General features: G+C 36.6%; 1 protein-coding gene across 1 annotated transcript in view; it reads left to right on the top strand.

Moving 5' to 3' along the window:
- Window positions 1-7,793, top strand: part of LOC130146937 (lipoxygenase homology domain-containing protein 1-like) — a 143,613-nt gene extending 135,820 nt beyond the window's left edge. Inside the window, exons 43-45 of the mRNA XM_056333582.1 lie at window positions 1,197-1,275; window positions 4,148-4,223; window positions 6,667-7,793. Of these exons, the coding sequence (XP_056189557.1) occupies window positions 1,197-1,275; window positions 4,148-4,223; window positions 6,667-6,721 (210 nt within the window). The 3' untranslated portion in view covers window positions 6,722-7,793. The remainder of the gene's footprint in view (window positions 1-1,196; window positions 1,276-4,147; window positions 4,224-6,666) is intronic.
- Window positions 7,794-13,475: the final 5,682 nt, after the last annotated feature.

Raw genomic sequence — 13,475 nt, 5'->3', positions numbered from 1 at the left:
TAATATTGTGCTTGAGAATACAGCGGTTTCTTACATCCCATCATTTTACTTTGCCATGGAAACTGATGCTGTGGCCTCACCGAATGTATAAGGCTATAACCAGATAAAATGGAACCATGCACATCAACCTGATTCTGATATCCATCATGCTTTAGGGTGTTCAGAGACCCCTAGATACTGGTACTTATATAAGAATGCTCATTCTCTGCGTGATGTCCTAGTATTGTAGGAGAATGTTCTATTTTAATAAACATATTACTCTGGCAAAGGAATTGCTCCATTTGCTCACCACCTGTGCAATGGAGTATAATGATGGTTACCCTTATGTAGCAAGAAATAAGTATATTTTCCACATCTTTCTCCTGTGGATTTCTTGAAAGGTAATGACTGAATAATTAAAACTCCAGTTAAAATATCTTCCTTATGAGACCTACCTCATTACCTCCAGTTGTAATAAACATCATTTTACTTGCAGTTGGTCCAGGTTTCTTCAGCCAGGATGTCTGTGACTATCTTCTAAAGGTTCTTTAACTATGTATAGTCTCCCATACTGAGGAGGTTAATAATTGTTACCTATGGGCACAAGGAGCAAGTAAGAAAGTGTCTTGAGCAGTACTTCCTTTTACCTAGTACTACACAGGAGGTACCACTGCCCTTTGAAAAAGAAGAGTAGATATGCAGAAATCCTGTTAGCAATCCAGCTGTCAATGGGTAGCCAGTGATGTCAAATGCCTTATGAAAAAAGGATCTCATTTTAAAAAAATCCATAATAGGAAATAAAGTAATATTTTAAATTAAAATATATAATATTTGAGACAGATAATAGTACATGTAGTAAAAGCCTTTACCTTTTATGTTCTTTAATGTATATTTCTGTATCTTATACAGAAAACATTTTATAAGTGTATCAGTTGAGAATTCATAAGAGAGCAAAAATGTTTTTCTAGTAGATGCAAGTCAGGAAAGAGGTAGGGATTGTCTTACTATAAGTCGAAAAGTGATTTTTTCATGTTTAAACAGACCTAGTAGGAGAGGATCTATACCACAGATTTTCAGTAAGGAAAATAAACCACATCAGGTGTCAGCTACCTATTTTGAATTGGTATTACTACACTTAGTCTCAGAACTGACCTAAACAAATGTATGTTTCCAGACATCAGTGTATTATTTTTAATAATTTTATTTTAATATTGAAGGTTGATACATTCAAGATTAAGACAAAAAATTTAGGCAGCCTACAGTCAATTGAAATTGGTCATGATGGGAAAGGATTTGGTGAGTATACTGTATGTGTTCAATAGTCTTGTAAAAATCTTCTGCTTAAATATCTGCCTGACATTTGGAAAGGTTTTTTAAGTCATGCAGTTGCTACAGCTAGCTAATACAAATTTGTATACAAATGAGGTCAGTTTGACTGCTTTTGCTTACACCCCTTCTGTCACTATCACATTTTCATTGACTTTAGCTCGATTTTTTTTTTTTCTAACAAAGAAGAGATCTAATTAGCACAAACCTCAGAAGGTTTTATCATTCAAACATTGCTCAGCCAAAACTCCTATTAGATGTCTTGAAAAACAGGACTGAATTTTCAAACTGAAGGCTAAACTTTCCATGCTTTGAACAGTATCTAAGAAATGTTTGGGTAAGCTCAGGGCTCTGGTCAAAGCATGCTGTAGCTCCCTCTGACACACATATGGCTTTTCTTCTTGTGAAAGCTAAACTATGAGAACATTAGTGTGCACCAGATCTTGCCCTGATGTCAAGTTAGGATGTGGCTACAGTACATACCCACACATGACAATGGAAACTACTTCTACGTACATTGTATAAAACATAACTTCTAAAACCTGAATTAAAAAAAAAAAAAAGAAAGGAAGGAAAAAAAAATGATAGGAGACTAGGACATATAAGATTTTGAGCTTACATTTAGTGGTGCTAAAACCCCCCAGAAATATACAAATATATATTTATAAACAGAATTGGCAAGCAATGTGCAGTTTGAGTCAAAAAGGTGTGCTAGTATTGAGATATTCTAGTTGGGTCAATGTTGCTTAACCTGCCAGAAAGAAATAGGTTTAGGTTTAATAAAACCTGATTTATCTATAAATATGGCTATAAGATGGCAAGGGTTTATCCTATCTAGGATGAACCAAGCAAAATTCTGCAAATAGCAGTTCCTGTTTAGGCAAAAGTTGAACAGGTTTTTATTCTAACTACCCACTAATGTTGTATGTGTTATGGTATCAAAAACTCAAAAAGAAAAAGCAAAACCTATAGAAATACCTATAATAAATAAAATCCTTCTGTTGACTTTCATCTTATTCATGTTAGGTGCTGTACATGCACACAATTCAACTTAGAACTGATCTGGGAAAGGTACTCCACACCAGCAGACTTTTACCACTCTGAGAGTTGCACAGAAGTCTGCAGCAGTAATAGAGGTTGAACTTTTATTTCCTGGGTCCCAAACTATCAACAACATGATTATCTTTCCTCTCTGTGTCTTGATCAACATCACACAGCTGCTAATACTGCCTTCCTAGCACAGCTGGTATGTGTTGATTCATCTTACATCCATGAATACCTTCCTTCCTCTAAATTTTTCTATGAAATTATCTCCAAGTGTCTTTTGTCACATCAGCTGTTATCCTCACAAGCATCCTCAAAAGTAAAACCTCTTTGATATGTTTCATGTGTTTGCTAATCTTTTCCAGCTGCCTCTAGATTTCTCCATACCTGGAGATTTCAGTGAGGTCTGTTGGAGTTCTGTCAATAAAGGACGAAGCATTAAATGTTAAACTTTTCAGGAAAGCAAACATGCCTTTATATTAGTTTGTAAAGTGCCGTGTAAATTTGAGAGACTGTAAACTTTTATTGCTGATAATCTTGACTCCGAATTACAGAGATTTCATGAAAGGTCATATATTCCAAGTAGAGTCTATGATATATTAAACCATTCACAAGATTTCATTAAAGAAGTTCCAAAAGTACTTCACAATATCAATAAATGACACTTGCGAATTGAAGATGAAAAATGTAGACACCTTTATGGCCTAGTTATACTTGCTAATTGTTTGAAAATGTCCATGAAAAGTGAGAAACATCATTCCGCCTTCATGTTTTATCTAAATTGGTACAATTTGCAAATATTTTTATATCACATTTTTAGCCTACTTAGAAATATTTTTATTGATTTTAGCCTACTTAGTGCTTTGTCTAAATATTTGAAAACCAAAATAATTTGTTAGAATATAGTATTTTATCTCTAGGCCATGCAAAGAATACCAACAAGTTTTCAGCTACTAGTAGTATGATCCTAATTAGTTTTTAAATGTTGTCATTAAGTATTTGCATTAGCAAACATGACTAAAGATGCCAGCACAAATATTGCGTATCTATAATAAAGTTTTATTTTTAAAATCTTTATGTTTTAATATTCTATGATATAAAATTCTATGGCACAAGAATGAAGGTATTTTTCACACAGCAAAATAGGAGATTATAGCAGAATACTAAATACATTCTTAAAGCTAAAACAGATATGAGTGTTGGCCTAAATGGAGATGCTATTCTGAATCATGAGTGCTGGAGAAATATGGATATGAAAAGCATTTGGATTCACCACTTGGTTTATATAAGTATAGATACATTAATTAGAAAGGAGGAATAGAATTTCTGGTTTCTTACTGTTTAAGGGCTTGGGTTATCATTACAGAAATTACATCTACTGATAAAGTCTATCTGTTTTTACTGCTTTGGTGGACACTGAAGATCAAAACCCACCAGGAGTGTACACTGAATGCATTTCAGAATACCAGAAAGGGCAAAATGAGATTTCAAGAATGCATTCAACATTACCATGCATTCTGTTTCATTTGTCTTACTGCCTGTTCTGTTCAGTATGGAAAAATGAGTTGTAATAAAAAACTTCCTTTATATTTTCTGTCAAAAACATCAAAGACCTTCTCTGTAAAGCTGAGAGAAGTTGATAGTAATTTGCATAATCTACATTCCAGTTTTATTATCGATATTGAATACAATTGGAAGTACTGAACCACACAGTGTTTGGGAATGAAATCAGAAACCTTTCTTATGCTTTATTTGTGTTTTGGTTATGTAATATTGGCTCTTTTTTTTCCTTCTGTAGCAAGTGGCTGGTTTCTGGAAAAAGTAGAAATCATAGATACGTCTAGGAATTCAGCGTATTGCTTCAACTGTAACAGGTCAGTAGATCGCTCTGTGGTGCTGTTTTCTTTTTAACAAGGATTAGTAGTAGTCTTTTTAGTCTCTTGGTTGTTTCTCTTCTGGTTTCCTAAAACAGTAAGCATTTTTTAACCATGCTGTGTTCCTGTCAGTCCATCCCCAGTAACTTTTGAACCCTTTGGCCAATTTCAAAGTAATTTGACAGAATATTTGGAGGAAGACACTATATTTTCCCAAGTTATTAAGACTGGATGACTATGTCATTTTCAAGAGGTATCGGTATACTAATATCTTCTCTTGGCAAAGGCACTAAATTGCGTCTCTCCCTCCTACAGACTCTAATGTTGACTGGTGAACCATTACACAAGTATTGGTGCATAGGTAGCTCTGACAAGCATGTCAGGGGTAGGCAAAGAGTCATGGGAGGGAATCAGAAATACAGGATGGTGGGAGGGTTGTGGAATATGGCAGTATAGATAAAGCACTGGAGAAAAAGCAGTGTGTTTTATTGAGTAAAAGCAGCATTACAATTGTTCTGTTTCAGTGTCTGCTTAGTATGGATCTAAGATTGTGCTGGTTTCATCTGGGATAGAGTTAATTTCAGCAATATTCAACAAATAGGGTCAAGATAAAAGAAACCTTTTTATACTATGTAAGAGGATAATGATCTAAATTTAGACATTTATTTGGATAAAGGGGTGCTGGAGTAAAGGGCTTCTAATGCAGAAAAAGAAAATCCAGTCTGTGTCAGACTGAAACAATACCTTTCAGAAGCTGGAAACTAAATTGAAAGGTGTATTTGGAGTGACTATTCACTACAGTATACCATTTATAGCTTAAAAAATTTCAGAATAAACAGCAGAAGCAAACACATTCATGCCTTCCTAAGTGTAAAATAGATTTTTAATACATCTGGAGAACAGACAAGTGTGAAAACTTACAAGTTCCCTATATCTAGGAAAAGGGATGTTGCCCGGTGGTCTAAAAACATAAATGGTAGCCAAGAATATTTATTTTTTTTTCTTTCCCCTAAATGTTTCTGTAAACTTGACAATTCATGGAAGCCAAATCCCAGCCAAATAAAGCAACATTTTTTGTTCTTTGATAGTTGGACTCTAAGTCATGAGAATCTGTGGCTGTTACCAACCTCAACATCAAACTTCTTCCAACAACACTTAAATTCCCTTCATTAAATTTCTTCCAAACATATGCTCAGGTACTATTTATTCTTCTAGATACCTAATTTTAGGTTAGTAGGCATGAGCAGAAGTCCTTAGACCACAATATCACCCAGGTGTGCAACACAGTCCATGATGGAATTTTCAGTTTGTGTCAGTCTGCCTCTTTTGTTTGTAAAATTTTGTTTGTAAAAAAGACCACACCAGTCAGAGGAAAATTCTTGAAAAAGATAGCTTGCAGCAAACATTTTTTCTGGAGGTTGTTCATTCCCCACCACTCCCCCGCCCCACCACCCTCAGCCCCCCACCCCCCACCCCCAGTTTTATTGAAAGTCTTATGGTAAAAACATAAAGGTATGTAAGAGACACATTTTGAGCAATAACTTGAATCACATCATTGATGTGGGGAAGTGACTGACATTATTTCACTGAGAAACCTGAAAGGAGGTCAGCATCTTTTACTAGCTCATTTAAATGCCTGTTGTCTAGCTTTCATGTCACACCTTTCCTTGGCTCTGGGACTTCCATGAGCAATTTTATCCGCCAAGATTAGCTATGTTTCAGCCTGGAACTGTTTAGCTTCAGCCATATCTCCCAGCTGTTCAACGGTGCAACTTCAGATGTGAGCTACATTAACACTATACTGGGATTCCCTCCCATACTAGCTCCTTAACAGACATCACATCAACCAGTCTGTCACAAGCTTTGCAAAAGAGTTAGAAGCTTTCTGACTTTCTTTGGAAATTAATATTTCCTCTGTGGTTCCACTTAGCATCAATCTACCTCAGCTTTGGAGCCAGGCCTATTTCCCATACAGTCAATGGTAAAAGTTCCATAGTCTCTTACAGCGCAGGGATTGGGCCCACCATGCAACTCGCTGCTTTGTGAACTAACAAGGAGCTAGGAGAAATAAACTGTCCCTGGAATGGAACACATGGACAATCACCTGCTATCCCAGAACACGTTTCCTTTCTCTAAATTATCCTGGTTTTACGCCACTGGGTGAAACAATCTACTTGTTACCTTATGACCAACAAATAAAATTAATGTATATTTCATAAATATATTTATAAAGTTAATTACACTTAAAAATTACACATATATGGACACTTAAAAAAAAAAAAAAGGCCACTATTTTCATCAGGTTGGTTACTGCTTCTGTATAAAGCAATGAGAGATCTCTCCTAGAAATCCAAAGGTGCAGAAGCAGGCTTTCACAATTTGTCTATTTGTTAAGCTTTATGTGTGCCGTGTCTATGACAGGTTTTTATGTTTTTCCCTTAAGGTGGCTTGCTGAGGATGAAAGTGATGGCTGCACCACAGTGCAACTTTATCCATAGCTGCTTGATTTCTGATTCTTTCTGCGTGTGTTGCTTCCCCAAATTCATGCTGATTTGATTTACTTGTGTTTTACAATTCTGGAGGTATTGTAATTACTGCGAAGGAATGTCAAAACAATGCATTAAAAGCATCACAGTAAATTAAACATATCTAATGTGAATAATGCCTTCCGATCCTATTAGAGATGGTCAAAAACCTTGCATGACTGAAATTTAGAAAACAGAAATTTAAAGCTGCAACATGGCTTTGTGGACTTGATCTGAGCATTTATAATGGTAGACATATGTAGTAACATAAACATTTTCATTTCAGTAATAACTTGTGGCTAAGTTAAATTTAGCTCTTGTGTCAAATCTGTCAATATTTATTAATTTGATAAATCTGTTTCAATTTCGAAGTTTATTAAAATTTAGATTTTTTCAAAAATCATTTTCCAAACAAACTGCACAACTCTTCAGCCTTACCATGTATTGCTTCCTTTTTCTGTAAGAACATAACAGAAAGTAATAAAGAACTTCTTATTCAGGAGTTCACCCTCTGTCGGTAAGCCTCCCACTGACATTTGATTGTAAAATCTTGTAGCTGAGCCAGAACCTCAGCTGAGAACCTTTAGATCCAAAGGGTCTCTTAAGAGAGGCTGTTATCAGTAACATCGCAATAGCTTACTGGCAGGCTTAGGCAGCTCCCTGCTCAGCTTGATGACTTCTGCAGTGCACATTCTTAGCCATCTAACTGGCTTTCCAGTGCTCTATGTGTGAATGCCTTTACTACGAAAAAAAGCCCAATTCCTTTTGAAAATGCACAATAAATGGAAACATTTTTAGCTCTAAATACACAAATTAATGTTTGGTTTGGTAGGCTTTGACATTGCCAGAATTGACTCAGGAAGGGTTTAGGATACAGATGAGTCTGAAATGAAGTCATGACTTGCACATCACCTGAAGTTTCATGTGTGTGATCAGAATACAAATATTGTATATAAGCTACATAGGGCATCCCTCTGTTTAAACAAAAGCTTCACGTTCAGTACCTCCAAATTTAAAATCTGTATGAAGATCTGAATTTTAGACTTGCTTTACCCTCAAGGTACTACCATGTTCTGTGGCAGTAATGTGCTTTCTATAATTAGAAGAATTAAATGAGTTTCTAATCTGTGCTGATGAAACGTTGTTTGGCTGTCTTTTTAATATGTTTAATGCTTTTTACTCACATTATTCTGTGAAATAAGGAATGTTGGCTGATATCTGCATGGCTGATGAGATTTCAGTTGTTACTTTGACAAAAGAAAACCCAAACACATATAATGAGTCTTGGCAGGTCATTTATATCTACCTTATACGTCATAAAAGGAGAGCTAATGTAAGGTGTGGATGTGATCAGAGTAAGCAACGGAATAGAGTCAGTTTCTTCTAAAAGTGCTCTTTTTGCTGACACTGCTACCACATGCACTGGAATGGATTTGAAATTGTATCCCCAGAGCACACAGTTCACTCAGTATCAGTATTCATTACACTGAATCACTTTGTTGTGATTTATTATGTGATTTGTTTCATTATTATGTCTTTCATTAATAGTTTGTAATAGTAGCTTTCTTTGATGCCGTTTCTGATTTATCAAGTGTAAATAATGCCTTCCTAATCTGTTTCTCATTACTAAGAGTGAATACCCTCCTTCTGCAGCTGCCTTCCATATTTGAAAATCATGTTCTCTACCTATAGAGTGTAGAAATCACGTTTTGGATCCACTTCCCTGGATCCAGAGCCATGTAAACACCTTGACAATTTCACTAACAGGACCACTATATCAGAAGGCTTCATTTCAAGAGTGTCATGGGTGCTTGCAGCACGTATTACCAGGGGATTATACTTTGATAAGAAAATTTGAAATACCATTAGAAACTTCTCAGGTCTTACATGGAAGACATGCCAGTTGTTAGAATATTTAGCTTCTGACTAGTGCCAAACCCAAACTTGCCTCTTCCACATGGCATACAGTGATGTCTGCTGTGTTTGGCACAGAAGTCACTTAATCTCTGTCCCTAGCAAGTGGGACAATTTTTGGAAAAAATTAATGGTCAAAGACAGAGACTTTACAGAGATGCCACCTCATGTGCACTCTGCTGTTGCTGCACAGCAAGGGTGCTGCCTTGCGTTTTTCCTCCCAGCACCCTGCCCTGCATATGGAGAGCCTGGGATGATATTGACACCACTGGTGCCTCTGCAGGGTACAGAGTTGTAGTGTGGAAAAGAGAATGCCCAGGTCAACAAGAAACCCAGGCGTCTGGCACCCATGGGAGCCTTGGAAGGAGCAGTGAGGTAACTCAAATCAGCTGGAAGATTCAAGGCTGTACTGGAGAGAAGAGTTTGCCTTCCACTGCCTCTCCCTGCTACAGCCTGTCCTTGAAGATCTGTATGAGAAGACAATGGCTAGAGGATTTTGCCACTGCTGCTGTGTTGTTGTTATTATTACTCATTATTCATATTATTCACATTACTCATATAATAATAATAAATAATGATATAAGAATAATGCTATAATAATGATATAATATTAACAACAACAATAATAATAATAATAATAATCTCGAGGCAAGAACATCTAGTTTTGCACTGCAGAGAAAGCTTGGAGCTGGGTGCTAAAATATAGACCCTGAAGACCATAACACAGACTCCTAGGCATAATAGAGTCTGAAAGTGTCCATTAAGGGTCCAGCATTAGTTAACTCTGTCTTTTTTTCCTTATCCACTTTTCCTGGTGTGCTTTTATATATATTATTATGTTGATCTAGGTGACATATTTCTGCCCATCTAAGCTTGTAAGTGTCTCAGTTTCTTTTGCTGATGACGTTAAGGATTTGAAAAAAAACAACCCATGTTCTGACTGGCTCATCGGACCATTTAATATTCTCCCAGCAACTCCAAGTACTGCCTTGCTGAAAGTCATCATACAAAAGAAAGGATTCCCTCCTCTGAAGTACGTATGAGCAGTTATATTGCATCTATCCATCCCGTAGTTTGTCAGTTGTTGAAACAAAATAAGAAAAAAGAAAGTACCAAGTGCTCCTTTGAGTTCCTTTAGAAGTCTTGGATGAATATCATCTAGTCCTGGTGGGTTAGTATTTATAAAGGTGTTTGTAAATATAAACATCCTTTGCTCACACATTAATTTAAAATGGTTCTTGGACTTCTTCTCCATGAAGAAAAGCAGCAGTCCGGAAAAGCCCATAAACTCCTCTGTACTAAGCAGTGCAAAGCAGTGTAACTTTCTGTGCTGTGGCTGAATCTTTGCTTTACAATTATTTTGCTTGGCTTGAATTCATTTAAAACAGGTGAATCAAAAAGGGGAAAGAAAATGGGACTCTTCTTCAAACTTTTGAAAATTCTTAATTACATCTTAAATACAGTGTCATAGGGCATGTTAATATCCCCTTTCCACTTAGGCATTCCATAAATGCTTTTCCCATTTATCATAAAAGGTGATGCGCTTCATTGTTGGTTGGTTTCTGCATGCACAAGGGCAGTGAAAAGGTTGTCAGCATTGTACAAAGCCTGGTTGCAAGCTTGCTTCCTGTGATGTCTTCCCACATGTCCACGCCTCCTGCTATCATTTGTTCTGTGTTCAGCTCTATCCTTGATTATATTTTTAAATACATACTATGAAACAACATGAAAGGTAACTGACATCTGTTTCTAAATAATAAATGTAATTTTAAGAAATCCAGAATTAAATCTTTCAAAAATTCTAAGAAATCATTTCTTCTTTCATACATAATACTAAAATCCATATGCTGTCATCAAAGCAGGGCTGTTCTCAGTCATTCTGTTTGCTTAAACTTGGAATTTATTCATTTATTTATTTTTCTGCTCTACACTCTATCTAGAGTGTACAGTTGAATGTATTTATATTTTTCTAATGTTTAGACATTAAAAGAAATTACAGCCCCAATTCACCATGAAATTTAAGTATGTGCCTAAAATGCAAGTATATGCCTAAACCATAAGTATATAAACAGCCCTACTAAGTTCAGTTTATAATCTACTTAAAGTTAGGTGTACATCCAAGAATCCTGTTACAATGCATCTCTTTCTTTCTAGAGCTTGTGGGGGGGTGTGTGTGTGTATGCGTAGGCATTTTCGCATGAACCTTCCCATGCTACAAAAAGAGATCTAGGTGTACAAAATATAATGTTATAAAGCAAAGTAATTTCTGAAACCAGGGAACATTCCAGAGTATTCTTTGTAATTGTTAAAGTGAGCTAATATATGGAGATACTTGATTCATGCTTCTTTTCTCAATTTAAAGGCAAGTTTACAGTTTGGAAAATGTTTCTGTGTGAACCCACATGTAGGCCTATAAATAAAATATTCTCAAGCTAAAGTAAGCAAGAATAGCTGTTTACACTTGATATGTTTTAAAAATATGTAGTATTTTAAACTAATTTTCTATGCAGTGTACCAATTTACCAATGTATTTCTGGGTTTTGCTTATGTTAATTTACTGAAATGTTGGCTTAATTGAAAGGAATTGCATTCTGCTTTTGCAATTAAGTAACTCAGTTACCAGACATACAGTGACGTGTGACTGTTACGAATGAACCTATTTGGGCAAAAAGGCAATTAATTACTTTAGTGTGTAAATATTAAACATACTGCCTATATTACAACTTCCACTGACACCTGTGTGTATAGTTTAAACATGATTCTATTGAAAACATCTAAAACTTGTGAATATTTTGTAGAATAATTCTCACTTGCTGCTTCTAAAGAAATTGATTGCATGTGCATGTGTGCCTGAGGGCACTGTTTTAACATGGAAAACTAGCTGAAGTCAGATGTATGGAAGACACGGTAGTGAGACTATGTCAGAGTGAATGAGAAAACAGATATTTATCAGATTCTTCATCAGGTCACCCCAGCTTTACACCATACACATCAAGGCAGAGAGAAGCACAGTGCAGGAAAAGGCACTGGGTACCTTTTGAAGAGAAATAAAATGCATATCAGAAGGTAGTAAGAAAGGGAAGGAAGGAAGGAAGGAAGCAAGGAAGGAAGGGAGGGAGGAAGGGAGGAAGGGAGGAAGGGAGGAAGCTAGCAGATTCACCAGATCTTTTGGAAGAAGTCACCAGAGAACTTGCAGCTTAGGACTTCATTTATTTCTAAGGGGCGGCTGCTCAGGAGCTCTGCTCAGCAGGAGAGACTGGTCTGTGGCAAGCCCTGCCAGGACAGCAGGGTTCTGCACAGCTCCTTTACGATGCCAAACTGGTCCCCAGAAGACTGACTATGGTAAGGAAGGCAGGCTTTTGTGCCAAAATACTGTCATAGGGTGTCAAATCCAGGTACAATAAACTCATTCTAATGCTTCAGTTACTCTGAGCTAGAAGAAAATGCAGAAACCTCAAGCACCAATCTACAATTGTCAAAAGTATTGCCAAACAAAAAAAAAAATAGATTTGGAATGAATGTACGCAAACATCGATTAGACCTGTAGAGTGTAATGATATTCTAATGGCAAAAGGAGAGAACTACAACCAAGAGCTTGAGTGTGTTTTGATAGGGCAGTCTATGCAATATAGCTAAAGAAGACTGGGAAAAACGTCATTGTTAGGGACCTGAAGAAATAAAAATACTTTAAAGATAAGAGCATTGGAACACAGAAGTGTATTTCCTGGACATTTAGGTTTGAGTTGATAACAGTTTACAATGAAAAAAAAACAGAAAGCAAAAATAAAAGTATTCCTAAAGTAGACAAAGAAGCTATGATATTGTAAGGCGGGGGGTGGGGTGGCGGGTGGGGGAGTGGGGAGAGAAACAGGAGCTGTAATTCAGAACAAAGCAAAACCAGTACTTGTGATAACCATAAAAATGTTTTCTTTACAGAAAGATGGAGAAAAAGGAAGTAAAGAATAAAATCTCCTTCAGAGAAAAATTAGCTTTTCATGAGAAATGAATGTGTCTGTATTTGGTTTATGAAAAATGTATTGATGTCCGTGATTGCATTTTTGCTCTTCAATTGTATTTTGTAATTAATTTCTGAGGTTTAGTAACAATATTGGCTTGCTGAATGCATGCTGGTTTGTACACAGTGTGTACAACCTCTTCTGGCCCCACAGCTCCACAGAAGGTATGCCAGCCTAACAGAGAGAAAATTTGGTTCTGTTTCTTGGAAGCCATTTCTTCATCACTTAAATATTATTTGGGATCCTTCCATTCGTTATCTTGTAAGTCAGAAAACAAAACAGAAGACATTCCTCTGGAAGTATCCAACAGCCTTCAATTTAAGTTCAAATGTTCATCTTTTGCACTGCCTTCATTTAACAGACAGATATTGTTAATACAAAAATCAGTGGGAATGAATATTCTTCCCCTCACAAATGCAACAGTAGTTGAATGCTAGAACAGCAAACCACGCCAACCAACCAAAAGAGACAAAACGGAGGAGAGGAAAGGACAGAAATGAGACAAAACAGAAAAATACAGGAAAGAAAGTGTAAAACGCCTCATCACAACAAAACATCTGACAAACTGAACACCTTTCAGATTTACAGGTCTGATCTAAAGCCTGCTGTCGTGAACTGGAGTCTTCCAGGGTGATGGCTCAATACCTTTGGTCCAACTCTGCCCCTGAGTGAAGTGGCTGAGGGTAAATATACCAGAAAATTTGTCCCATATCTGGGGCAGGGAGGGGAGGATGTAGGGACACTTGGCCCCAGCAGTTATCTCCTCCAAGCTGACTAATGCGGTACCCTCAAGCAGG

The sequence above is a fragment of the Falco biarmicus genome, chromosome 3, assembly GCF_023638135.1.
Source record: "Falco biarmicus isolate bFalBia1 chromosome 3, bFalBia1.pri, whole genome shotgun sequence".
Lineage (NCBI taxonomy): Eukaryota > Metazoa > Chordata > Aves > Falconiformes > Falconidae > Falco > Falco biarmicus.
The sequence above is the reverse complement of the archived record's forward strand: the minus strand, read 5'-3'. Positions and strand labels throughout refer to the sequence as shown.